This window comes from Podarcis tiliguerta (genome assembly GCF_965153285.1).
Source record: "Podarcis tiliguerta genome assembly, chromosome: 18".
Lineage (NCBI taxonomy): Eukaryota > Metazoa > Chordata > Lepidosauria > Squamata > Lacertidae > Podarcis > Podarcis tiliguerta.
In genome coordinates this window covers 1,216,875-1,243,631 of record NC_139551.1, presented here as the reverse complement: position 1 = coordinate 1,243,631, position 26,757 = coordinate 1,216,875, and the positions used below count along the sequence as shown (strand labels likewise).

Below are 26,757 nucleotides of genomic sequence, written 5' to 3'. Positions count from 1 at the left end.
TATTATTATTATTATGGAGGATCTGTATGTACAAAGTCTCCCTCCGGGTTGCCCTCCAAGCCTCTGCCCACCCCCAAAATACCCAGCCCCAATCCTGCAACCTGGCAGGTAAATTCCAGGTAAACTCACCTGGCTCCAGGTAAACTCACCTGGATGGCATAGAGAAGGTGTCCCCTGTACAAAGAAACGATATTGCCATGCCGTCGCTCAGCCTCCTGGAAGCAGAAAGGAAAAAGGTTTCAAACCCGGGAACCCGGGAACCACGTCCCCAAGCCATCGTCGTAAGAATTCTAAGGTCTCGAATATAAAATTGATGTTTGTAGGTGCGTGAGGTGAAAACGCACAGGCATAGGTCCAGGAATCAGTGTGTTTTTGCACGAGTAGAATGTGGCCTTTTATTTAAAATGCATCTCTGGGTTATTTGTGGGGCATAGGAATTCGTTCATATATTTTTTTCAAAACATAGTCCGGCCCCCCACAAGGTCTGAGGGACAGTGAACCGGCCCCCTGCTGAAAAAGTCTGCTGACCCCTGGAATAGGATATCTCTATATTCATTGGAGAAATGTTGGAGGGGATGGAATAGGACGTCCCTATTTTCAGGGGAGAAACATTGGAGGGGATGGAATAGGACGTCCCTCTTTTCAGGGGAGAAACGTTGGAGGGGCTGGAATAGGACGTCCCTCTTTTCATTGGAGAAACGTTGGAGGGGATGGAATAGGACGTCCCTATTTCCACGGGAGAAATGTTGGAGGGGATGGAATAGGACGCCCCTATTTTCAGGGGAGAAACATTGGAGGGGATGGAATAGGATGTCCCTATTTTCATTGGAGAAATGTTGGAGGGGATGGAGTTATCCGACCCCCAAGCCGTCTGAAGGTAGCCCTGTATAGGAAAGTATTTTTTTTTAATGTTTCATTTTATTATGCTTTTCATATATGTTGGAAGCCGCCCAGAATGGCTGGGGCAACCCAGTTAGATGGGGGGGAGCCGTATTAAGAGTAAAATTATCATTATGCAATGGGACGTCCCTATGTTCATCGGAGAAATGTCGGAGGGCATGTTTCTGCGACGTGCGTAGGATACTTTTTGGGCAGTCTCGCTGGGGAATTTCATAAGTATTTAAAAAGACCTTTGCTCTGGGTCCTCACCTCTTTGCAAGAGGGGGGAGGACGGAACTCAGTTGCAACAGAAAAATAAAAATTTTCCTTGCTTTCACTAGATTCTGCCTCCAACCATTCTTCTCCGATTTAGGGGGCACTGAGGAGCTGGGCTACCAAAGCCGACCCCGAATTTTTCCTATAACGGGAGTTGCGTGTAACGATATTCTGGGGACGTCAGCGAGAGATGAACTCCTCTTGGCTCGCTCCGTAATTAATCCCGTAAACCCAGATTACTTCCCCCAAACACTGACTCATCATGCAGGAATTAATCTGGATCGGCCAGGATTAATTACAGAGCCAAGCCTTTTGGCAAGAGGTCTCGGGACTGTGACATCACAGGCAAGGATCCGCCGCGCTGATTACTCGGGCAGGGCAACCGAATCCCATCATGTTCTCCGTAAGACTCCGTGCGCCAAATTTTGGGGAAGGAACTGGTCGTTTTTAACGATGGGCGGCTAGCCGGCGGAACTCACCACTACAAGATGCCGCAGCCAAGAATGAATGAATGAATCTTTATTTGCGTCAGCCGTGCTGATCGCCAAAGAGTGGACGCTTTTGAATTCTGGTGCTGGAGGAGACTCTTGAGAGTCCCATGGACTGCAAGAAGATCCAACCTCTCCATTCGGAAGGAAATCAGCCCTGAGTGCTCACTGGAAGGACAGATCCTGAAGCTGAGGCTCCAAGACTTTGGCCACCTCAGGAGAAGAGAAGACTCCCTGGAAAAGACCCTGATGTTGGGAATGTTGGAGGGCACAAGGAGAAGGGGATGACAGAGGACGAGATGGTGGGACAGTGTTCTCGAAGCTCCCAGCATGAGTTTGACCGAGATACTCACGGCCAGCTGCTGCTCCAGATCTCGGATTCGGCCCTGGAGACTGGCAACCTCTTGCCGCGACTCCACCTTTGGCGAGGTGGCTTTGGCCGAAGCCTCACCCGACAGCTCCGAGAGGTCATTCAGAGCTTCCTTGAGTTTGAAGACTTCTTTGGAAAGCTCTGTGATCTGCAAGGCAGCGAAGAGGCAATTTATTCTCCCGGCGCCCGCCCATTCCAACGTTTCCCCCCAATCAAAGAGCATCGCAAAACTAAAGGGGTTTTGGTATTTCCTCCTCCGTCCAAGCCCATTTTCCTTTCGTGCTGCATCTCGTGAGATGTGTCAAGCCTTGATTTGTTCTACAGGTGAAACCCGAAAAATTAGAATATCGTGGGAAAGTTCCTTGATTTCAGGAATTCAACTTGAAAGGTGAAACTAATATATGAGATAGACTTGTGACATGCAAAGTCAAGCCTTGATTTGTGATAATTGTGATGATCATGGCGTACAGCTGGTGAAAACCACAAATTAACCATCTCAGAAAATTAGAATATTCAGGGAAATCAGCAAAACAAGGATTGCAAATCGAGCAAGATTTTACCTCTGAGAAGCAGAAGCACACATCTCGCTTTGCATGTCGCGAGTCGATCTCATATATTAGTTTCACCATTCAAGTTGAATTCCTGAAATCACTTTCCCACGATATTCTAATTTTTCGAGTTTCACCTGTAAATATTGGCGGGCTTCTAGAGATGAAGCCTTCCGATTTTATTTCCCAAACCCAAACAGATGTGTCTGCTCCTCCTCGGAGCGTTTGCACGCCCACACTCACTTTGCGGTCCTTTTCCTTGACCAGCTTGGCCGAGTCCTCGATGTGGCTGTGCAGTTCCCGGATCCGCTCCGACTCGGCCCGCAAGCCTTGCAGCTGCTTCTCGGCGGCCGCCAACTGTGCCTCGGCCGCGTGCTTCTCGCTTTTCATGAAGAGCGCCTCTCGCTGGACCTGGAAGACCTCTGCGCAGGTCCGCTCGTGCTTGCGCCCCAAATCGGCCAACTTGGCGCTCAGGGCGTCCGCCTCGGCCTGCAGCCGGGCGCGGAGCTCCTCGTGAGCCTCCTTCGAGACGGCTCCCTTCAGGACCACCTCCAGCTCCTCCTTGAGCCCCACGGTCTCCTGGTTCTTGGCCTTCAGCTCTTGCTCCAGAAGCTTCGACTTGGCCTTCAGCTCCCAGAGGGTCCCCTCCAGCGCCTCCTTGGCCCGGGCGTGCTCAGCAAGGGGCACCGACCCACGACGACAGGTCTCCGCCGCTTCCCGCGCTTCCGCCAGCTCCTTCAAGGTGCCTTCGTGGTGCTTCTTCAGCTCCGATAGACTCTTCTCTGCCTCAGAGAGGGAGGTCCTCAGCTTGCCCGCCACGTCCTCCTGCTCCCGCTGAGAGGCCAGCTTCTCCTTGGCAGACCTCAGCTCCTCCGCCAGGATCTCACGGCCTTTCCGGAGCTGTTCAGCCTCAGCCTCGGCCGCCTGGCGCTGCCCCTCAAGTGCGTCCAGCTGGCTCCGCAGTTGGCCGGCTTCCTCCCTCAGGCTCCGACTCCCATCCTCTTCCAGCTGCCGGGTCTTCTCCTTCAGCTCCTTCACCTCGGCCTCCATGGAAGCGCACCTTGCCAGAAGGACCTCCTTCTCCTTGGAGACCTCATCCAAGGAGACCTTCATCTGCTTGTCCTCCTCCACGGCTGCTTCCTCCTGGGTCCTGAGGCGTCCCTCCAGATCCTTCACCTTCCGCTCTCGCTCCTCAAGGTCCATCCGAGCCTGTTGCAAGGCGGTCTTCGTCGTCTCCAGCTCGGTCCTGGAGCTCTCCAGCAGCTCCTTCTCCTCCACAGACAAGATGCCAAGCTCCATCTGTTCCTGGAGGAGCTTCACTTCCGCTAGGGCCGCCTGGTACTTCTCCCGGGTGGCGCTGAGCTCCTTGGCCAGCTCTTCCATCTCCTCCTTCCTGGCTCCCGCCTCTGCTTGGCTTGCATCTCCTTCCGTCCCCAAACCAGAGCTCCCCTCCGCCGCCGTCCCCCCGCCACCCCGAAGGGCCGGGAAGGTGCTCTTCTCCAGAGCCAGTTTGAGGGCCCGGATTTGCTTCTCGTGGTCGGCCTTCAGCTGCTCGTATGCCTCCGCCGGGATGAGCTTGCAGGACGACTCGCCAGCTCCGTCGACGGACTTCAGGGCCTCCTGGGCCTCTGCGTGTTGCTCCTTCAAGCGGTCAAACTCGGACCGGAGCGAGTCGTACAGGATGATGTGGATGAAGTCCGCCGAGATGTCGGCGTCGCTCTCGTCCTTCTCGTAATTCTCCAGGACCTGTGGGAGATGGGAGGTTAGTTGGTGTGGAGGACTCCCTGGTTCTGAATAACTGTGCCCCCGAAGGACCAGGTACGCAGGCTGGGGGTCATTTTGGACACACAGCTGTCCATGGAGGTGCAGGTCAGTTCTGTGTCCAGGGCAGCTCCATCTGGTACGCAGGATAAGACCCTCCCTGCCCACAGATTGTCTGGACAGAGTGGTGCATGCTCTGGTTATCTCCCGCTTGGACTACTGCCATGCGCTCTCCATGGGGCTGCCTTTGAAGGTGACCCGGAAACTGCAACTAATCCAGAATGCAGCAGCCAGACTGGGGACTAGGAGTGGAGACCATATAACCCCGGTCCTGAAAGACCTACATTGGCTCCCAGGACGTTTCCGAGCACAATTCAAAGTGTTGGTGCTGACCTTGAGAGCCCTAAACGGCCCAGTAGACCTGAAGGAGCATCTCCACCCCCATCGTCCACCCCGGACACCAGGGTCCATCTCGGAGTGTCTTCTGGAGGTTCCCTCCCTGTGAGAAGTGAGGTTACAGGGAACCAGGCACAGGGCCTTCTCGGTGGTGGTGCCCTCCCATCAGATGTCAAGGAAATAAACAACTACCTGACTTTTAGAAGACATCTGCAGGCAGCCCTGTTTAGGGAAGCTTTTAATGTTTGATGTTTTATCGCATTTTTAATATTCTGTTGAGAGCCGCCCAGAGTGGCTGGGGAAACCCAGCCAGATGGGCAGAGTATAAATAAATAATAGTTATTATTATTATTATTATTATTATTATTATTATTATTATTATTATTATTATAGCTGTGAGGGAGTTCTCCATTTACCTGTATCTTCTCCATCAGCTCCTTGTTCTTCTGGGTCAGGGAATCCACCTGTCCTTGCAAGGTCGCCAGGAGTTCCTCAGTGGAGACGCTCAAACTCTTTTTGGAGAGCAAAAGCTCTGCCCCTGTCGAAACAAGAGCAGCTTTAAAGAAAAGCCAAAATCCCGCGGCAAGGGAACCTGGGGAACCAAATCACAAGGTTTCTTGGAGGGCCGGATTTCGATGGAGAGCGGCCCTCAGCTGCTCCACTTGCAAGGTCCCTCTGAATCCCCAAACTTCACGACTAGAAGAAAATGGAAGAGAGTTGTAGACCAGGCGTAGGCAACCTTTGGCCCTCCAGATGTTTTGGACTACAATTCCCATCATCCCTGACCACTGGTCCTGTTAGTTGGAGTTGGAGTCCCAAAACATCTGGAGGGCTGAATGTTGGGGGTGCCTGTTATAGACTAAGCCGCTTCTGGCGAACCAGAGCAGCACACGAAAACACCATTTACCTTCCCGCCAGAGCGGTACCTATTTATCTACTTGCACTTTGATGTGCTTTCGAACTGCTAGGTGGGCAGGAGCAGGGATCGAGCAACGGGAGCTCCCCCCGTCACGGGGATTCGAACCGCCGACCTTCTGATCGGCAAGTCCTAGGCTCTGTGGTTTAACCCACAGCACCACCCGCGTCCCACTCAGCCTACTTAGCCTATACATAAATTCAGCAACATTTGCTGTGCAATGCATCGTGCTGCAGAGTCCGATTTCGATTCGATTCGTCGCATCTCAAATGAATCCTTATAAATAAAAATAACGTCAGAGAACGTAACAGAACATCACAAACGCCTGCCATCTTTGCTGATTCTGCATATTCAAATAAGGTCCTGGGGGGGGGGGGGAACGTGACCATTAAGTAGTAATAACAACCATACCTGGGAATTCAAGAAGGTCTCCCTCTTCGTCTTGAAGGGTTTCGATGTCGTAGCTGGTGTTTTCCTTCTCGTTCTGCGTGGGTCGGGGGGAAGCAGAAAAAAAAGAGGGGTTCAGGCAGGGCCAGACCACCAGGAGTCATTTTGGACTGCCGGCTGTCCATGGAGGTGCAGGTCAATTCTGCGTCTAGAGGGGCTGTTTATCAGCTCCATCTGGGACGCAGGATGAGACCCTCCCTGCCTGCAGACTGTCTGGCCAGAGTGGTGCCTGCTCTGGTTATCTCCCGCTTGGACTACTGCCATGCGCTCTCTGTGGGGCTACCTTTGAAGGTGACCCGGAAACTGCAACTAATCCAGAATGCAGCAGCCAGACAGGGGACTGGGAACGGAGACCATATAACACCAGTCCTGAAAGACCTACATTGGTCCCAGGACGTTTCCAAACACAATTCAAAGGGTTGGTGCTGACCTTTCAAGCCCTAAATGGCCCAGTATCCCTGAAGGAGTGTCTCCACCCCGGACACCGGGGTCCATCTCCCGAGGGCCTTCTGGCGGTTCCCTCCCTGCGAGAAGTGAGGTTACAGGAAACCAGGCAGAGGGCCTTCTCGGTGATGGCACCCTCCCATCAGATGTCAAGGAAATAAACAACTATCTGACTTTTAGAAGACATCCGTTTAGGGAAGTTTTTAACGTTTGACGTTCTGTTGTGTTTTTAATATCCTGTTGGGAGCTGCTCAGAGTTGCTGGGGAAACCCAACCACATGGGCAGGGTATAAATAATAAATTATTGTTATTATTAGACCAACGAGGTTTCCTAGCCTGACCAAGACTATCAGGGATGCTTGCCCCCTGAAAATCCGGATGTCTAGCATATCCCACTACAGATTGTGGCTCTTGGGGAACAAAGCTCTTATTGGGGTAAACCCACGAAAATGGTGCCCATTGTTACCACGAATCTGCTGTGTATTTCAAACCCCACCAATGCACATGGCTTGCGGTACCTCCACAGATGACAGGCGGCTCCGCAAAGCCGCCAACTCTCTCCCAAGGTTTTCCTTCTCCCCAACTTTCTCCTCCAGCTGTTTCTGAAGCTCTTCCACCTGGTGGGGCAGAGAGAGAAAGAAATCGATCCATTCATTTAAACGTTTGCAAAACCCCTTATGGTTTTGATCTATGGGCTACCATTACAATGAGGCTGCATTTTAAACTGTATTTTAACTCGTATTTTAATAAATTGGATGTACATTTCCAAAACAGGGACGCGGGTGGCGCTGTGGTCTAAACCACAGAGCCTAGGACTTGCCAATCAGAAGGTCGGCGGTTCAAATCCCCGCAATGACGGGGTGAGCTCCTGTTGCTCGGTCCCTGCTCCTGCCAACCTAGCAGTTCGAAAGCACACCAGTGCAAGTAGATAAATAGGTACCGCTCTGGCGGGAAGGTAAACAGTGTTTCCATGCGCTGCTCTGGTTCGCCAGAAGTGGCTTAGTCCTGCTGGCCACATGACCCGGAAGCTGTACACCGGCTCCCTCGGCCAACCCCAGAGTCGGTCACAACTGGACCTAATGGTCAGGGGTCCCTTTACCTTTACCTTACATTTCCAAAATATAAGATAAAAAGCAAATAAAATAAAACCGACATGCAGCAACCATGTTTTGTGTTGTGTCGGCTCCTCTAATATAAGTCATGGGCCCCGCCTGCTCCCTAAAATATCCCTGGTTTGCTCCTTTCTATATGGAGGGTGCCTACATTCTTCATGGACTGGTTGCACGGCAACATGTGCAAATGGTTCAAGATACCTATGAGGTCTGTAAATGACCATATAGCATATATTCAACACAAAAAACAGTCTGGGATGCTTTAGCTGAGATTCCCACATTGCAGGGGGTTGGTCTAGATGGCCGCTGGGGGTCCCAGCCAACTCTACGATTCTAGGATCGGCACGGGGGCAATGGGTTCCCTTTTCTAAGAAACGGCATCTTTTAAACTTAAGCCTTTCTCACACAGCCCTCCTCTCCCCGTCATCTCAATTTGCTGCGGTGTGTAATAAATGCGATTTTCTTGGTCCTTTTTTTAAACCGTCCTCGAATATTATCTCGGGCTGATAATAGGCTCACCTGCTTCTGTAGAGTATGCAAAGATCCATCGTCCAGTCGCTAACGGAGACAAAAATAGGAGATGGAGAGGATTAATAGAGCCTGAGAAGATAGATAGATGATAGATAGATAGATAGATATAGATAGATAGATAGATAGATAGATATAGATAGATATAGATACACACACACACACACACATACATATATATATATATATATACTGTATTTTTTGCTCTATAAGACTCACTTTTTCCCTCCTGAAAAGTAAGGGGAAATGTGTGTGCATCTTATGGAGTGATTGCAGGCTGCGCAGCTATCCCAGAAGCCAGAACAGCAAGAGGGATCGCTGCTTTCACTGCACAGCGATCCCTCTTGCTGTTCTGGCTTCTGGGATTCAGAATATTTTTTTTCTTCTTGTTTTCCTCCTCCAAAAACTAGGTGCGTCTTGTGGTCTGGTGCGTCTTATAGAGCGAAAAATACGGTATATACAAATTTATTTGCTATTTTTTCATATTGTTTCCGTACAAAGGGACCCTAACCATGTCTACTGTGACCTGAGTCCTACTCAATTCAACAGGGTTTTACTCTTAAGTAAGTGGGGTTTCCTGCAGCCATATAAGGCAGCCTGCCATTTCTCCATCACAGCTTTGCACAGGCCACTATTCGAAAGCACTCTGCACATGCCTCTGTAACCCTCGCTGCCTGCATTCATGTGTAAACGTGACGTTTAATTTTACTGTTTACTATGGGATCCTAATGGGTTATTGAACATTGCTTTATTCGATATGAGCTGTTTATTTCAAAGCGATTGTGACAATTTGTAATATCGGACCAGATTGTCGCTATAAGAGTTTGACGTTTTATCATTACAGTGGAACCTCAGTTTTCGAAAGTCATCCATTCCAGAAGTCCCGAAACATCCAAAAACCGAGGATCAAAGGGACTGCCGGCAAGTTTAATGGGGGAAATTGAGAAGCATGCCTCAGAAATCGAACATTCGTCTCCCAAGGCGCATTCAAAAATGAAAGCATTCAGTTTTCGACGTTCGGCTTCTGAAACATTCGGCAGCCAAGACGTTCGAAAACCGAGGTCGGACTGTATTTTTATATGTGTTGGAAGACGCCCGGAATGGCTGGGGCAACCCAGCCAGATGGGCAGAGTTTAAATTTAAATACAGCGGTACCTTGGTTCTCAAACGGCTTGGTTCCCAAATGCCGAAAACCCGCAAGGAAGTGTTCCGGTTTTTTAACGTTTTTCGGAAGCTGAACATCCGACGCGGCTGTCAACTATTGCTTCCAGGGTGCCTGCACCAATCAGAAGCCACGCCTTGGTTTCCGAACATTTCGGAAGCCAAACGGACTTCCAGAACGGATTAAATTTGGCGCTTTTGTTTTCGCTCTTTATTTTGCCTTTTTGAGGCTTTTTCGGTTCATTTGTTTTTGCGACTGTGCGGAACCCAGTCCAGCTACTGATTGATCGAATGTGTGGCTGCGGAAACGGATAAAAGCCCCCCATCCAAACAATGACCATCATCAGTGCAGGTAAGGGAAAAAAATAATTTCAATTTTTATCATCAACAATACTGTCCTATTTATTTTATAGTACAGTACATTGATTCTTGCTTTCATTTCATGGATCAGTGGTCTCGTTAGTAAAGTTCACGTTTAGTTGCTGTTTTAGGGGTTGTTTTTAAAAGTCTAGAAGGGGCTAATCCGTTTTGCATTGCTTTCAATGGGAAAGAAGAGCGCCTTGGTTTTGGAACGCTTTGGTTTTGGAACGGACTTCCGGAACGGATGAAGTTTGAGAACCAAGGTACCACTGTATATATGTGTGTGTGTGCCGTACGGCTGAGGGACGGCACAGGAGACAGATTCAATCCGGGAGCGCCTCACTTTCTGCTTCAATGTCTCTTGCCGCTGCTCCAGGCTTCGGATCTTTTGCAGGAGCTGAGCTCTCTCTTGACGCAGCCGCACGATTTCCTCATAGGCCTCCTGGTCCTCCTGGTGGGGGGGAGAGAAACCCAAAGCTGAGTGATATGGGGCTGGTCCCCTTTCCCATCTCGAGGATGTTATAGGAATTCTAAGGTCTTTTATATATATAAAATAAATGTACAAGGCAAACACATATATAAGTATATCAACCACGTGTCTGAAATAGTACAGGAGAGCAATCCTGAGGCCATTTGGACTCTCCAAAATTGACCTCAAATATTTCTCTACAAGGAGTAAGGAGATGGGGAAAGCTTTCTAATGGTCTCTGGACTGTAGGGGCTTACGCCTCCCTGTAAATACAGTCTGGCAAGTATCTGTTATCAATATGCCTAAGAGATTCAGGAACTGAGTATTTACCATCTCCAAGGAATGGCCAGGCTACCCAGAAAAGGCAATTGATAAGGCATGATTGATCAGCTATCCTGGCAGACAGGAGAGAAGCAACACACTCCCATTTCTGCTGGGGACCACCTCTTTCTGTGATGTATTCGTGATGTTTTGGGGGTGGTCTTGAGCTACAGCGTGGGCAATTTCAAGTGTCTATATAAGAGCTTGCACACCAATGTTCAGGGTTCCTCTCCTCCCTCCCTGTGTGGGGAGTGAGGACCCTGTTGCAACAGTTTAATAAAGATCAGGCTTACGAGCTGCTTTGCTTCTCAATATTCTCTGCTTGGCCTCTGTTATTTTCTCCTACCGATAAAAAACCTACATAAGGACTCTAGACGGGCTCTTGGGTACCCCATAAGGGAAAAGGAGCAGTTTTTTCTCATAACAAGGGCATCACCGCTAAGGGATCCTCACCGTCGCAGCCGGAACAGGAGGGTCGTTGTGGTGGGTCCGGGCCGGCTTGGCGGTGATAACTCGGTTGCCCCGTTCGGCAGGAGCCGGGTGGGGGTCCGGCGGATGGGGGTCCTAATAATAATGATGATGATGATAATAATAATGTTTGTTTGTTTGTTTGTTTGTTTATATCCCACCCATCTGGCTGGGTGTCCCCAGCCACTCTGGGCAGCTCCCAACAGAGTATGAGAAACACAATAAAACATCAAACATTAAAAACTTCGCTAAACAACATAAAAAAGGTAAAGGTACCCCTGCCCATCAGGGCCAGTCGTGACCGACTCTAGGGTTGCGCGCTCATCTCGCTCAAGAGGCCGGGAGCCAGCGCTGTCCGAAGACACTTCAGGGTCACATGGCCAGCGTGACGAAGCTGCATCTGGCAAGCCAGCACCAGTGCCACACACAGAAACGCCGTTTACCTTCCCGCTAGAAAGCGGTCCCTATTTATCTACTTGCACTTTGACGTGGTTTCAAACTGCTAGGTTGGCAGGAGCTGGGACCGAGCAACGGGAGCTCACCCCGTCGCGGGGATTCGAACCACCAACCTTTCGATCGGCAAGTCCTAGGCTCTGTGGTTTAACCCACAGCGCCACCCGTGTCCCATGCTAAACAACATAGCGGTATATAATTAAACTGAAATTCAGCAAGCAGGACTTACACAGTCTTACCTTGGATCTCAAAAGCCTTGGCTCCCAAACAAATCGGCTCCTGAACGTCACAAACCCGGAAGTGAGTGTTCGGGTTTTTGAACGCTATTTTGGAACTCGAAGGTCCAACGCGGCTTCCTATTTTCCCTACCTGGCTGGGGGCACCTCCTGGAGGAGGAGGGGCTTTCCTCTTTCTCGGGCTGCTGTTCTTCCCTTTGGTCAGAGAGTGGCGCGGAGAGGATGCCTGGTTTTTATTTTGGAAAAAGAAAGAAATAGATGCGGAAAACGCAAATGAGGCACGTGGGAAGAATGTGCCCCCAGCAACATCGCCCGCCGTACAAGGATTGGGGGCTCGAAAATTGTTACCTGTGAGGATGCTTCGGTCGATTCCTCTTCTGTGGGAAGCAGAAGGAGAAAGAGAGAGAGAGAGAACACAAAGATGGAATTAAATTAGATGGTGAGGGAACAACTCGCTTGCGAGGCCCAGGGACGTCCCCCTGCTAACAACTGTGATGGCTTAGATGCTGTAATACACAGTTGCAGACTCGCTTGCATGAAAGGGTTAACCTGAGCCCTGAGCTCAAGTTGCCAGGCTTAACATGCCCCACCTTCCCAGTGTTTCCTCTTCCTGCTTCCCGGAACAAGCAAGAAGCCACGCAGCCATGGCTCCCTGCAAGCGAACCAAATCTCTCTAAAAGGAGATTTCACTGCCTGCATCTTTGCTAACCCAAATATTACATGATCCTTTTTTCCCCGTAAGGAAACCAACTCCCTCCCCCCTTTAAAGTCATTTGGAAGCTTTTTCTTTGCTTTATTGCCGGCGAATGGAGACTTGTTTGCTTTGGCATTAGTAAAGCTATTTAGATTTGCAAAGCTGAGTGTCTGTGATTTATTTTAGCCTAAGCATTTTCAGGGGAGCATTTGTTTAAAGGACGACAAAGGCAGGTGCAGAGCTAGCCGAGTTTAAACCATCTTAGAGCCTGTCTCCTCCTTCTGCCTACAGTTCCTCAGGAACGTGGAGACGCAGAAATGGCCTCCGCTTCTCATCAGGAAAAAGCCCAGTTCAGCGGAGGGAAGGTATCCTTACCGCTAGCCCAGGAGTGGCGCTGAGCAGCTTCCTGCAGGTAGTGCTGGATGAGGGCATTGCCCACGGCCGCGCCATAATGGGCCGCGTCGTGACCCGTGGCGTCAACGAGGCCGACCTTTGCCCCACCATGGACCAGGACTTCCACCGTCTCCACGCTGCCGTTCTCGCAAGCCACCATCAGGGCTGTTCTGAAGCAAAGACGAGGCCAGTTAAGTTGAGAGGGGTACAGTGGTACTTCGGGTTAAGTACTTAATTCGTTCCGGAGGTCCGTTCTTAACCTGAAACTGTTCTTAACCTGAAGCACCACTTTAGCTAATGGGGCCTGCTGCTACCGCTGCACCGCTGGACCACGATTTCTGTTCTTATCCTGAAGCAAAGTTCTTAACCTGAAGCACTATTTCCTGGTTAGCGGAGTCTGTAACCTGAAGCGTATGTAACCTGAAGTGTATGTAACCTGAGGTACCACTGTAGCTTTGTTGGGACCAAGCGGCAGAGAGGCGTTGCGGAAAGAAACGGAAACGGCGGAGGGCTTGATTGGATTTCGATTTGATATCCCGCTTTATCACTACCCGAAGGAGTCTCAAAGCGGCTAACATTCTCCTTTCCCTTCCTCCCCCACAACAAACACTCTGTGAGGCGAGTGGGGCTGAGAGACTTCAGAGAAGTGTGACTGGCCCAAGGTCACCCAGCAGCTGCATGTGGAGGAGCGGGGAATCGAACCCAGTTCACCAGATTACGAGACTACCGCTCTTAACCACTACACCACACTGGCTCTGTGATCCGGTCCGCTGTTCGGTGCCGCAGGGGGAAATGGGCAGGTGTAGAGGAAGGATGCCGCCCGATGCCACACACACACACCACAGCGGAAAAAGGCTCTCACCGTCCACGCTGGTCTCTGGCGTTGACGGCAGCTCCCCGGTGGAGCAGGTACCGGCACAGCTCCGAGTGGCTCATCTTGGCTGCTAGCATGAGAGGGGTCGCGCCATCCTGCCGCCATAGAGGAGAGTTAGCAAAGTTAACAGCTAAAACCAGAGAACTTAATGGCGACTGTTTCATGGAAGAATAGGTAAAGGTAAAGGGACCCCTGACCATTAGGTCCAGCCGTGGATGACTCTGGGTTGCGGTGCTCATCTCGCTTTACTGGCCAAGGGAGCCGGCGTACAGCTTCCGGGTCATGTGGCCAGCAGGACTAAGCCGCTTCTGGCGAACCAGAGCAGCGCACGGAAACGCTGCTTACCTTCCCGCCGGAGTGGGACCTATTTATCTACTTGCACTCTGATGTGCTTTCAAACTGCTTGGTTGGCAGGAGCAGGGACCGAGCAACGGGAACTCACCCCGTTGCGGGGATTCGAACCTCCGACCTTCTGATCGGCAAACCGTAGGCTCTGTGGTTTAACCCACAGCGCCACCCGCATCCCTTTCTCATGAAAGAATGGAAGCCTTTAAATATCATAATACCAGTGGCACCTTGGTTCTCAAATGCCTTGGTACTCAAACAACTTGGAACCCAAACGCTGCAAACCGGGAAGTCAGCGTTCCGGTTTGCGGACTATTTCCAGAAGCCGAACGTGCTCCGTTTTGAGTGTTACGCTTCCGATTTGAGAGCCACACTTTTGTTCTGAGTGCCACACTTCCATTTACCACTAAAATGGGCAGCGTAACACTCAAAACGGAGCGCATTCGGATTCCGAAAAAGGTTCGCAAACCGCAACGCTTCCTTCCGGGTTTGCAGTGCTTGGGTTCCAAGTTGTTTGAGTACCAAGGCGTTTGAGAACCAAGGCATTTGAGAACCAAGGCGCCACTGTAAAACTGATCGAAAATAAAAGAAAACAGCGCCTTCTTTCATCCCTACCCAGCAGCGGGGGAAACCAACGCAGAGGGAGGTTTTCGTGAATTTGGATCGGCGCTTACCTTGTCCTTGGTGTTCAAAGGAGCCTTAAAGTCGCAAAGGATTTCAAGACAGGAGATGCATCCGTTGACAGCTGCGGGGAAAGAGCAGGGAAAAACCTACTAAGGAGCAAACAAGACATCTTGCAATTTATTCTACAATGTACAAGACTTTGCACAAGCACTGGAAAACTTGCAAGCTCCTTATTTCCCGTATTATAATGCGTAATTATAATGGCAGTTCATTCCTTGGTTTTTAGGCAAACGTTCATGTAACTGAGCTACGGGAACATGAGATTGTAAAAAAATAATAATTATGGGCCAAGTGAGGGGGGGTTATCACCTGAGATTCACCTGAAGCAGCAAAATGCCCCGGTGCCCACCCCACCCCCCACTCCCTGGAGATGGTGAAATATGCTGACCTGCATGGTGGAGGGCTGTCCGGCCGTGGCTGTCGGCTACGTCCACAGGACAGGATGCCTGGAAGAGAAAGAAAGAAAGAAAGAAAGAAAGAAAGAAAGAAAGAAAGAGAGAAAGAGAGAGGGAGGGAGGGAGGGAGGGAGAAAGAGGGAGAAAAAGAAAGAGAGAGAGAGAGAGAAAGAGAGAGAAAGACAAAGAGAGAGAAAGAGAGAAAGAGAGAAAGAAAGAAAGAAAGAAAGAAAGAAAGAAAGAAAGAAAGAAAGAAAGAGAGAGAGAGAGAGAAAGAAAGAGAGAAAGAGAGAGAGAGAGAGAGAGAGAGAGAGAGAGAGAGAGAGAAAGAAAGAAAGAAAGAAAGAAAGAAAGATACAGAGAGAGAGAGAAACAAAGAGAAAGTACAAAAGACAGACAGAGAAAGACAGAAAGAGAGAGTGTTAAGCAGTGAAAAGGAGCTGAGCCCCCAATCCTACCTGCGGCTTCCCAGGGAGTAAGCCCCATACCAACCCAGTGGAAAGATGGCCAATGTGGATCCGGCTGTTGCCTTGCCTCTCCTTGCAAAGCCGCCTTGAAAACCCAAACCCACCCAGTTCAGTTTGGGATTTGGCCAAATTCAGTGCGCAGCCGCAGTTGAAAGCCGCGCTTGAAGATGCCCCGAGAGTTACCTGCAGCAGCTTGCTCACGCACTGTGGGTGTCCGTGCTTAGCCGACAGGTGCAACGCTGCGTAGCCTGCGGGGAAGGAAGGAACATGAGATATGGGGTTTTTCATTATAAGACAATGGCCTGTGTCACATTCTGGATTAGTTGCAGTTTCCGGGTCACCTTCAAAGGTAGCACCACGGACAGCGCATGGCAGTAGTCCAAGCGGGAGATAACCAGAGCATGCACCACTCTGGCCAGACAGTCCGCGGGCAGGGAGGGTCTCATCCTGCGTCCCAGATGGAGCTGCCCTGAACACAGAACTGACCTGCGCCTCCATGGACAGCTGTGAGTCCAAAATGACCCCCAGGCTGCACACCTGGTCCTTCAGGGGCACAGTTGCCCCATTCAGGACCAGGGAGTCCTCCACACCTGCCCGCCTCCTGTCCCCCCAAAACAGTCCTTCTGTCTTGTCAGGATTCAACCTCCATAATAATAGCTTTTGCACCCTGAACCCACCTGAGCCGTCGGTCGTCATGGCGTCCGCTCCGTGCGCCAGCATGACTTCCAGGCAGTCTGTGTTCCCTTTCGTCGCAGCCAGGTGGAACCTGCGGAACAGACCGACACTTGATCTGCGATTCCCGCATCGCGAGGGGTTGGACTAGATGACTCATGAGGGCCCCACTATATGATTCTAGGATTTCCCTGTTAATCCAGGGACCTCGGGGTCAGATGAACCAGTGGCCTAAGCACCCGGCGGATCGAGGGTTTAGAAGCCCCCGGGGTATTGCTTGACAGCAGTGGTCTCCTAGTGGACAGTGGTGGGGTGGGCGGTGGGATTTCCTGGGGGGTCACCGGATGAAGCGCACCAATTTAAATAAATACAAATAAATAAACTAAGCAGTTTAGAACTTTGGAACTCCCCGCCACTTGAAATTAAGCAGGCGCCTTGGGGTCAGGCTGGATGACCCCAGGGGGACCCCTTCCGATTCTACAACTCTGAGATTGATTCCACGACTTCACAATAGCTCAGTTGGTAGAGCAGGAGACGCTTTGTCTCAGGGCCACGGGTTCGAGACTCGCATCGGGCCCCTTACAGCCACGCGATTTCCCGACTCTGTGACATGATTTTATATCTCCTCACAGGCATAGATAATTATGTGATCTGGCCTGTAGCACTCTTTGCAACTGCCGCTAGGAAAATTAGAGCAAAATTATATAGCCAAGATAGCCACCAACTGTAAAAGAGATGGATTTATTTGACCCTAAGCTATATTCTATCTTTATCACCAAACTCTGAATATAATTGCACATTGCATTAATTAACATTATTTTTAACATGTGGTGACTTTAGCCCATAAATTTTATTGTTTAATGTCTTAACCTGTCTATTAAGGTCCTTTCAAAGCTCTGTTCAGAGTAGGTGAGGTCTTGAAGCAACAGCTGTCAAAGTTTCCCCCTTTTTAAGGGAAATTCCCTTATTCCAAATAGGATTCCTCGCAAGAAAAGGGGAAAGCTATGGCTCTTGATAAAATAATTATTATTATTATTATTATTATTATTATTATTATTATTATTATTATTATTTATTTATACCCCACCCTCCACAGCCAAGGCCGGGCTCAGAGCGGCTTACAAGCAATAATAAAAACAAGATGAATGATTACAACTTAAAATAATATAATAATAATATAATAATTTAATAATATAAATGTTTTAAGTTTTTTTTAGTATTAATCCAGCATATTTTCTTTTAATTGTTGAATGGTTCTGTGTGCGTTGCGGCAGCCTTTGGCTATGTGCAATAAAACTGAGTGACTGACTGCAAAATTCAGGTATTTGGGCTTACGCCGATTTTCCTTCCGAGTCCAGCTTGGTGGGAACCAGTCCCTTTCGGACGAGCAGCGAGGAGACCCGGTCGGCGTCATTGTATTCCACCGCCTGCAGGAGCTTCTCGTCATTTTTGCTCCAGTCCTGGCTCTGTGAACCCAAAAAAAAAAAGGAAAAGGAAGAGGGAAAAAACAGCAAAAAGGTCAAGCCTTTTTTGGATCAACACGCCTAGAATGAGAGGTTTACGGAGCGTGCCAAACTGGCAAATTTAACAATGGAAATGGAAATTTAACAGTGGAAAGCAGAGCTGGAGAAGAGGCAGGTTTTAGGTAGGGCTGAAATGTTTCGAGTCCTTTTAAACATTTAAAAACTGGTCAAAAGGGACGGAGGGAAGTCAAGACCTCAGCGGAGCAAAGGATTTATTTGTTTTGTTACCGTGTTGAAAAAGAAATTAATAAGAATCATATTGAAAAGATAAATAAACATGGCGCAAGGAAGATTTGAACGGGGAACGCCAGGGAAATATGCATTTGGGATTAAGCAGGAAAGATGCAAGTTTGGCCATCGCTGATCTAGGAGGAACTAACAAGAATGCTAAAACACACATTTTTTGAAGAAGAGGCTGCTACGCTTTGCAGAATCCTAGTGGCCTCCAGATTGCGGATTAATCGCTCGTATTCCCCAGAAATCACCTGGTTTCCACGGCAACGCCGGTTAATCCGAAAGGACCTGGTTTTCGAAGGCCGGGCGCCCAGGACAAGGTCGCTTGACCTCAGGAGACGGCAAAAGCTTTGCAAGTAGACTGGCCAGAGGAATCTCTCAATCAGCTCTTCCATAAAATGCACACACACACACCCCGGGCTTTGGGGTGCTGAAATGTCCTCTGTGCTACAATTCCCAGCACCCGGTGTGGCCAAAGTTCAGGGATGAAGGCAGCTTGATCCCAACATCCGTAGGGCACCGTGTTGGTTGCCTTAGTGATTCTCCACCTGTGGGTCCCCAGATGTTGTTGAACTACAACTCCCATCATCCCTGAGCTCTGGCCTTGCTAGCTAGGGGTGATGGGAGTTGTAGTTCAACAACATCTGGGGACCCACAGGTTGAGGATACAGTAATTGCCGCAACCAGCTCCGTAAGGGAAAATATAAAGGCTTCCTTGCACCAAGACAGATTTGAGTTTTTTCTTCTTCCCTGCTTAACTCACACCCTCTCTGAGCGTTTTCTAAGGAGGGTACCAGATTTACAGAAGCTGTCCCGGTTTCTGATCTGATTCCAGAATATCCCTTAGGACGTCCCTATTTTCAGGGGAGAAACGTTGGAGGGGATGGAATAGGACGTCCCTCTTTTCAGGGGAGAAACGTTGGAGGGGATGGAATAGGACGTCCCTATTTTCAGGGGAGAAACGTTGGAGGGGATGGAATAGGACGTCCCTCTTTTCAGGGGAGAAACGTTGGAGGGGATGGAATAGGACGTCCCAATTTTCACGGGAGAAACGTTGGAGGGGATGGAATAGGACGTTCCTATTTTCAGGGGAGAAACGTTGGAGGGGATGGAATAGGACGTCCCTATTTTCAGGGGAGAAACGTTGGAGGGGATGGAATAGGACGTCCCTATTTTCAGGGGAGAAACGTTGGAGGAGATGGAATAGGACGTCCCTATTTTCAGGGGAGAAACGTTGGAGGGGATGGAATAGGACGTCCCTATTTTCAGGGGAGAAACGTTGGAGGGGATGGAATAGGACGTTCCTATTTTCAGGGGAGAAACGTTGGAGGGGATGGAATAGGACGTCCCTATTTTCAGGGGAGAAACGTTGGAGGGGATGGAATAGGACGTCCCTATTTTCAGGGGAGAAACGTTGGAGGGGATGGAATAGGACGTTCCTATTTTCAGGGGAGAAACGTTGGAGGGGATGGAATAGGATGTCCATATTTTCAGGGGAGAAACGTTGGAGGGGATGGAATAGGACGTCCCTATTAGACTGCAACTAATCCAGAATGCGGCAACCAGACTGGGGACTGGAAGTGGAGACCACATAACACCGGTCCTGAAAGACCTACATTGGCTCCTGGGACGTTTCCAAGCACAATTCAAAGGGTTGGTGCTGACCTTGAAAGCCCTAAATGGCCCAGTAGACCTGAAGGAGCATCTCCACCCCAGACACCTGGGTCCCTCTCCCGAGGGCCTCCTGGCGGTTCCCCCCCTGCGAGAAGTAAGGTTGCAGGGAAGCAGGCAGAGGGCCTTCTCAGTGGTGGCACCCTCCCATCAGATGTCAAGGAAATAAACAACTACCTGACTTTTAGAAGACATCTGAATGTGGCCCTGTTTAGGGCAGTTTTTAATTGTGTTTTTAATATTCTGTTGGGAGCCGCCCCGAGTGGCTGGGGAAACCCAGCCGGACGGGTGGGGTATAAATAATAAATTATTATTATTAATAATATTATTTCCCTTCCTCTGTTGATTTATGGGGCGGGGGGAGACAGCAGGGACCAGCGATGTCCGAGAGCTGCTGTCTCAATGGTGAGCATCCGGCGAACAGAGGAGTCACAGGCCTCCGGAGGGGGGGGGGGTCCGTGTCCTTAAAATATCCTAAGCCAGGGCTTGCAAACTAGGTCAGATTAGAGGATCCCATCAGCCGGTTGCCAAGAAGAGTGGAAGAAGGACAACCGTTGTAGAAGGGAAAACTTAGGACGCCTTGCCCTCCCAAGAAGGTGGAAAGCGTGGACCGGTTTGGGGGGGGGGCTGGGGGTCACTGCAATGGCAGATTCTGGCAGGCAACAAACCCCCTTTTGCGGAGCTTTTTGAGAAACGGTTCTCTCGTCTCGTGTAGGTCTCCTTGCAACGACCACCTTGTGAGGCGGGCCAGTCTTAACGCTCGCCACCCCCCTACTGTGCCGGGAAAGGGACAGGGAGAGGCAGGAGGGGGGCCCCGCTGCGAAATATGCAGCCGGAACAAGAATAAAACCCGTAATTGCCCAAGAAAGATGTTTTTGTGTGCCCCAACTGCAGCTAGAATTTTGTCGGCCAAAAATTGGAAATTACAAAAGTCTCAACAGTGGAGGAATGGCAGATGAAGATGGACTTTTTGGAGCCAGCCGACCTGGCCGGAAGAATCCGCGACCAGAAGGAGGAGGAGTATCAGGAAGAATGGAAGAAATTTAAAGATTATTTGGCTAAATAGGTTAAGGTAATTTAAACAGAATTACTCGGGAGTACCAGATTGGCCTAGGACTTAAAGTTGTGACGTTGTAGAATTCTATGGCAAAAGTTAAAACGAAAAGAAAGAAAGATGTTAACTGACCAAGTAAATTTTGTGTGAAAATAGTTTTGGGAAAGTGCTACAATGATCTATATGGAAACTCAGACAGGGGGACTCCAGGAAGTCACCTAACAATGTTAACAAAAATGGAATTATTACAGTTAAGATAAATGCCTGTTTGTTTGTTGATTTTTTTATACTTGTTTGTTATAAATTTGGAAAACTAATACTTTTTTAGAATAAAACCTGATTCAGAGCTCTGGGTCGTAATTTATTTATTTATACCCCGCCCATCTGGCTGGGTTTCCCCAGCCGCTCTGGGCGGCTTCCAGCAAAAAAATTACAAATGCAATAATAATTGTTGGGATGGATGACCTTTGAGGGACCCAATCCTCCCAACTTTACGGTTCTAGTGGGTCGTGACCCAGCCGTCATGGAGCCTCTTTTCCCAGCACACATCCTCTATTTCCGGGTGTTAGCTAAAAAGGTAAGAGAAACAGCAAACACTGGGAAATAGAAGAAGCATTTTTCCTTCCACGGGGTAACTTGGCTGTAAATGAAATAATGAATCAATTGATCTGCGTTCAAAGGTATATCTCAGGTGTCTATCCTTGGAAAGGTGAAAAAGGACATGCGGGTGGAAGTCAGGGGTGTTGCAAACGGAGAAAAGGAATGCAGAAAAAAGTGCATTATTGGGTTTAAAAAGAAATAAAATAGGTAGGTTTACTAAGGGAAGAGATTTGATAATGTAGGTAGAAGATGGAAACCAGCGAGATGCGGGTTCGAATCATGGCTCAGCCGTCAGGCTCCCTAAGGTGACCTTTGGGCCGGTCCCCATCTCTCAGCCTCGCAGGGTTGTTGTGAAATGTGGGGGGGGGGGATTATCCCTGGAAGACAAGGAAAGCTAAAATAGGACTATAACGAATTAAATTAAATGAGAGAAAGAGAGAGAGAGAGAGAGAGAATTATACGTCCCCGACTTCTTCAGCGGATGGGGATGAAGAAAATTGGCCGTTTGCCCAATGCAACAAAGAAGGATTTATTCAGGGAATACTGGAACAAGGAATATATATTCAGGGAATACTGGGACAAGGAATATATATTCAGGGACTATTGGGACAAGGAATAAGGAACAAATTCAACTCTATCTTCCCTCCCAAAAAACAGAAATCACACAAAAAACACCACCCCTATTCCTTTCTTTCCCTTGCTAAGGTTCTATTCATGGGGGGGAAGCAACCTTACACAGCACATCTGTGTGTGTCTAGCCCCACCACCACAGAGCATGCACAGAGTGCATCTCCCTAAAGGCTGAATTCCAACCCAACCCCACCCCGCTCCCCAAGGCAGCCTCTTGCATCAAAAACGAATAAATAAAATGCGACGGTGATCATTCGGCTCCAGACGAGGACAGAGGAGATGGTGCAATTGCGCGGCGGGGGGGGGGGGGGTCATCGGAGGGGGAGAAAAGGGAGGAGGATCGGGGGGGGGGGTGTACCCAAAAAATGCAGAACCGGGCGGTGGGGAGCCTACCGCGAAGGAGGAGGCAGCGCAGAAGCAAATTTGCTTCATCGTCCCTCCCAGGAAGTATCGAGTAGCCATCCATCCGATCTCAGCCGGCGGCGCAGGAGGGAAGGACCAGGGATGAGGGATGCAGGGGAAGATGAAGGATGCTGGCGAGCGGTCCTGATGCTGGGATAACGGGCAGCAAAGCCGGCTTGCAGCAGCAGATCAGAGGCCAAGGGAGGAGGAGGAGGAGGAGGAGGAGGGAAGCGTCTCCCCCCAGCGGCAGGAGAAGGCAGGCGGATTCCCTCCCGCCCTGCAAGGTCCTAAAAACCCCACGGCGACCGGAATCCTTCCGAAGGGACCGCGGGGATCAGCTATCCAGTAGCAGGTAGTTCCCCAGGCTTGCTTGCCTGGACTGAGGTTCAATCCAGGTAAGACCAACTTGCAAGGTCCTGAAAACCCCACGGCGACCGGAATCCTTTCGAAGGGACCGTGGGGATCAGCTATCTAGTAGCAGGTGGTTCCCCAGGCTTGCTGGCCTGAACTGAAGTTCAATCCAGATAAGACCGAGAGGTTTTAGTCCAGGGGTCAGCAAACTTTTTCAGCAGGGGGCCGGTCCACTCTCCCTCAAACCTTGTGGGGGGCTGGACTATTTTTTTTGGGGGGGTGAACAAATTGCTATTCCCCACAAATAACCCAGAGATACATTTTAAACAAAAGCACACATTCTGCTCATGTAAAAACACCAGGCAAGCCCCACAAATAACCCAGAGATGCATTTTTAAATAAAAGGACACATTCTACTCATGTGAAAACACCAGGCAGGCCCCACAAATAACCCAGAGATGCATTTTTAAATAAAAGGACACATTCTACTCATGTGAAAACACCAGGCAGGCCCCACAAATAACCCAGAGATGCATTTTCAATACCACCAACTCACATCAGACTTCTTAAACCTGGCCTTGAGACTCTTCATCTCAGCTGCGTTCTTGATTCCTGAAACAGACAGATTAAGAGATCTTAAGCATGTAGGGTATTTCTTCAGAAATAAGTCCAAGGGTCTTCGAGTTAAGTATGCCTCCTTTGGGACAGAAATAACCCGGCCCCCGTCCTCTGCAAACATCCCAGCTGGATTGCTGGGCTGCCCTTGGAGACAACCCAAAACCTCCATCTGCCCCCAAACGCTTCCTGGCAGGGTTCCATTAAAATGCCATCTTTTGAGATTGTATGGCAAGGGTATAAATAATAACCTTATTATTATCATTGGGCCCTGGATAACTGGTATTAGAAGGTCAGAAGAGACCCTTTGGGCTGCTTCTGCTGCCCTCAGAAGCTCAGGGGAGAGGACAGGGCCTTCTCTGTGGCAGCTCCAGAGGGGGCACCACTAAGAAGGACCCGCCAGCCGATCGTAGGGTCTGAGATGGATGCTCTTGGAGGTATTTGGGTCCAAAGCTGTTTAGGGCTTTTATACGCTAGGGGACTCAGCTGCAAATAAAGCGTTTAAAATTAGTAGTAGTAGTAGTAATGTGTTGTTAAAGTGCAATATACAAAGGCGGCACTTGATGGCGATGGTGAGCTATGCAAAATTCAACATCTTTTCAAAACTTTCCCCCCCCAAAAAGCAGGTTTTTTTAAATATATGGCTGTGGATTCCACCTAGGACTAATCCTAGCAGAATTGTGATCTCAGCTCCGAGGCCTTCCGTGTTTCGCACCCAGGGCCCAGAAGCAGGCGGTTGCTTGGGGGATCCATCCCACGTGGGACGCAAAACCAGGACTCGGTTCTCTGGATACGGCCGGGCCGGCCTGTTCCCCATCCCCGTGTGGCCTAATTAGAGGGCGTCTTTGCGCTGCGCTAGGGGACAGAGACGAACGCCATACTGTTTTGCAATTTGATTGGTTTATCCAGGGGAACTCAGCTCCACATGGGATAACGCAACAGCCAACAGGGGGCTGGGAATTCCCTGTAGTTTCTGAGAGTAAGCCGGGCTCTAAGAAGAATCTTGCAGAGCTGGAAATGCAACGGAAGCGACTGAGCGTCTGCAACAACTCCTATTAGCAAAGGTCACAACATAAATATTGGGTAGCTCAGCCGGTAGAGGACAAGATGCTTCATCCGAGGGTGGTGGGTTCGAGTCCTGTGTGGGGCAAAAGATTCCCTTCCATCCCCTCCAACGTTTCTCCAGTGAAAAGAGGGACGTCCTATTCCATCCCCTCCAACATTTCTCAGATGAAAATAGGGACGTCCTATTCCATCTCCTCCAACGTTTCTCCCCTGAAAAGAGGGACGTCCTATTCCATCTCCTCCAACGTTTCTCCCCTGAAAAGAGGGACGTCCTATTCCATCTCCTCCAACGTTTCTCCCCTGAAAAGAGGGACGTCCTATTCCATCCCCTCCAACGTTTCTCCCCTGAAAAGAGGGACGTCCTATTCCATCTCCTCCAACGTTTCTCCCCTCAAAATAGGGACGTCCTATTCCATCCCCTCCAACGTTTCTCCCCTGAAAATAGGGACGTCCTATTCCATCCCCTCCAACGTTTCTCCCCTGAAAATAGGGACGTCCTATTCCATCCCCTCCAACGTTTCTCCCCTGGAAATAGGGACGTCCTCTTCCATCCCCTCCAACGTTTCTCCCCTGAAAATAGGGACGTCCTATTCCATCCCCTCCAACGTTTCTCCCCTGAAAATAGGGACGTCCTATTCCATCCCCTCCAACGTTTCTCCCCTGGAAATAGGGACGTCCTATTCCATCCCCTCCAACATTTCTCCCCTGAAAATAGGGACGTCCTATTCCATCCCCTCCAACGTTTCTCCCCTGAAAAGAGGGACGTCCTATTCCATCCCCTCCAACGTTTCTCCCCTGGAAATAGGGACGTCCTATTCCATCCCCTCCAACGTTTCTCCCCTGAAAATAGGGACGTCCTATTCCATCCCCTCCAACGTTTCTCCCCTGAAAATAGGGACGTCCTCTTCCATCCCCTCCAACGTTTCTTCCATCCCCTCCAACGTTTCTCCCCTGAAAAGAGGGACGTCCTATTCCTGAAGCTGGACCATTCAGGGCTGTCCAAAGGAAAAGGCATCTTTGGGTAAACCACGGAACTCCTTGCCACAAGACACAGCCATGGCCAACAGCTTCAGACGAGGGCCAGACAATTTCCCAGAGAAAGAAAAGGCTGTCTTCAATTTTATCTTTCCCCCTCCGCTGTTGAGAGGTAGAAAATGCTTCTGGGTACCAGTTGCTGGAGGAGAGAGCTGTGTGCGAATTTCCCTCTAAAGGTGGACCTCTGCACAGAGAGGATGCTGAGATAGATGGCTCTTTGGCCTAATCCATCTCCAGGATCCCTTTTTTCCTCTCCCATTTCCTTTTGCAAAACTTACGGTAGGTGGTCTCCCGGTGGGGCGGCCCTTTGCCTCAGTTTCCCCCTTCGTATGTTGACTTTGCAAGCGCCTTGTGCTCCTTCTACGAAGGCGAGAGACAGGGGAAAAGGGGGAGGAAACAAAATCGGAGGGATCTCCTTACTGGAGCCTGGCTGAAAAGGAGTTTCGACATATCGGGGTCCTTTTTCGCAGCAGCTGGACGTCGTCCCCACCAATGAGCAGCGGATCCCGTGGGAACGGCCTCTCCTGCCAGCGGAATTGAGTTACCACCTGTAACAGTTAAGGTTACCATCCCAGCCTAAGCAGGAGCTTAAGAGCAGCCTTGTCGCTCCGTTAAAAAGGGGAAAAGAGGGGGTCAGGAAGGGAAAACAATTAGGGTTTTTAAAAGGCAGGGTTGTCAGCTTTCGGGTAACACAGGGTTCTGAGACATGAAAGTATTTGAACATCTTTTAATAAAATAACATTTTATTAATTTTCTAAAAACAACAGCAATACAAAAACAAATAAAACAACGCAAATTGACTTCCCTCCAGTCCCTTCCATGGTTCTATTATTTATCGACATACCGCACGTCCATAATTAAATTTAAAACCTATTTTAAAAACCTATTTAAATTGATTGTGATTTTATGTAAGCTGTGTTATTTTTACTGTTGTTAGCCGCTCTGAGCCCGCCTTCTGCTGGGGAGGGCGGGATATAAATAAATTTTTATTATTATTATTATACATTCATAACAAAATTACAAGCAATCTTAAAACCCTGCGAATGTATTGAACTGTATACAATGCTTCTGTGTATATATGCAATAGACATCTTCCACTGCATCTATGCTGCCTGTTATTTCATTCTGATTCATGTTTACGGCGACTAATTCCGCTTTTTAATTGCAGGGATTATAACGATGGAGCAATTAATAACACTACATAACACGATTTGGCAATTAATGACATGCATCATGCTGTTGATTTAAAACCAAAAGTCATCCAGGTGGCATGTAAGGCAGAAGCGAACATGTTGCAGAATTCAAATGTAAGATAAAATATATGCAAAGGGACGTGACAGGAAGTCATAGTTGAAGAAAAGATTTTGGAAGATAAAAGGGGGGGGGAATATTTACTTTCATTATTATCATTTTGTGTGCG

At 49.3% G+C, this 26,757-nt stretch overlaps 1 protein-coding gene across 1 annotated transcript in view; it reads right to left on the bottom strand.

The window, feature by feature from the left end:
- ANKRD24 (ankyrin repeat domain 24) overlaps positions 1-26,757 on the bottom strand; it is a 121,183-nt gene that overhangs the window by 93,816 nt on the left and 610 nt on the right. Inside the window, exons 2-21 of the mRNA XM_083421418.1 lie at positions 25,616-25,885; positions 23,179-23,234; positions 17,493-17,623; positions 16,163-16,251; positions 15,669-15,733; positions 15,012-15,069; positions 14,614-14,684; positions 13,583-13,689; positions 12,703-12,890; positions 11,982-12,010; positions 11,767-11,859; positions 10,930-11,040; positions 10,030-10,137; positions 8,157-8,195; positions 7,044-7,142; positions 6,046-6,118; positions 5,135-5,256; positions 2,805-4,307; positions 1,997-2,161; positions 150-215 (exon numbers count right to left, since the gene is read on the bottom strand). Coding sequence (XP_083277544.1) covers positions 150-215; positions 1,997-2,161; positions 2,805-4,307; positions 5,135-5,256; positions 6,046-6,118; positions 7,044-7,142; positions 8,157-8,195; positions 10,030-10,137; positions 10,930-11,040; positions 11,767-11,859; positions 11,982-12,010; positions 12,703-12,890; positions 13,583-13,689; positions 14,614-14,684; positions 15,012-15,069; positions 15,669-15,733; positions 16,163-16,251; positions 17,493-17,623; positions 23,179-23,214 — 3,153 coding nt within the window. The 5' untranslated portion in view covers positions 23,215-23,234; positions 25,616-25,885. The remainder of the gene's footprint in view (positions 1-149; positions 216-1,996; positions 2,162-2,804; positions 4,308-5,134; positions 5,257-6,045; positions 6,119-7,043; positions 7,143-8,156; positions 8,196-10,029; positions 10,138-10,929; positions 11,041-11,766; positions 11,860-11,981; positions 12,011-12,702; positions 12,891-13,582; positions 13,690-14,613; positions 14,685-15,011; positions 15,070-15,668; positions 15,734-16,162; positions 16,252-17,492; positions 17,624-23,178; positions 23,235-25,615; positions 25,886-26,757) is intronic.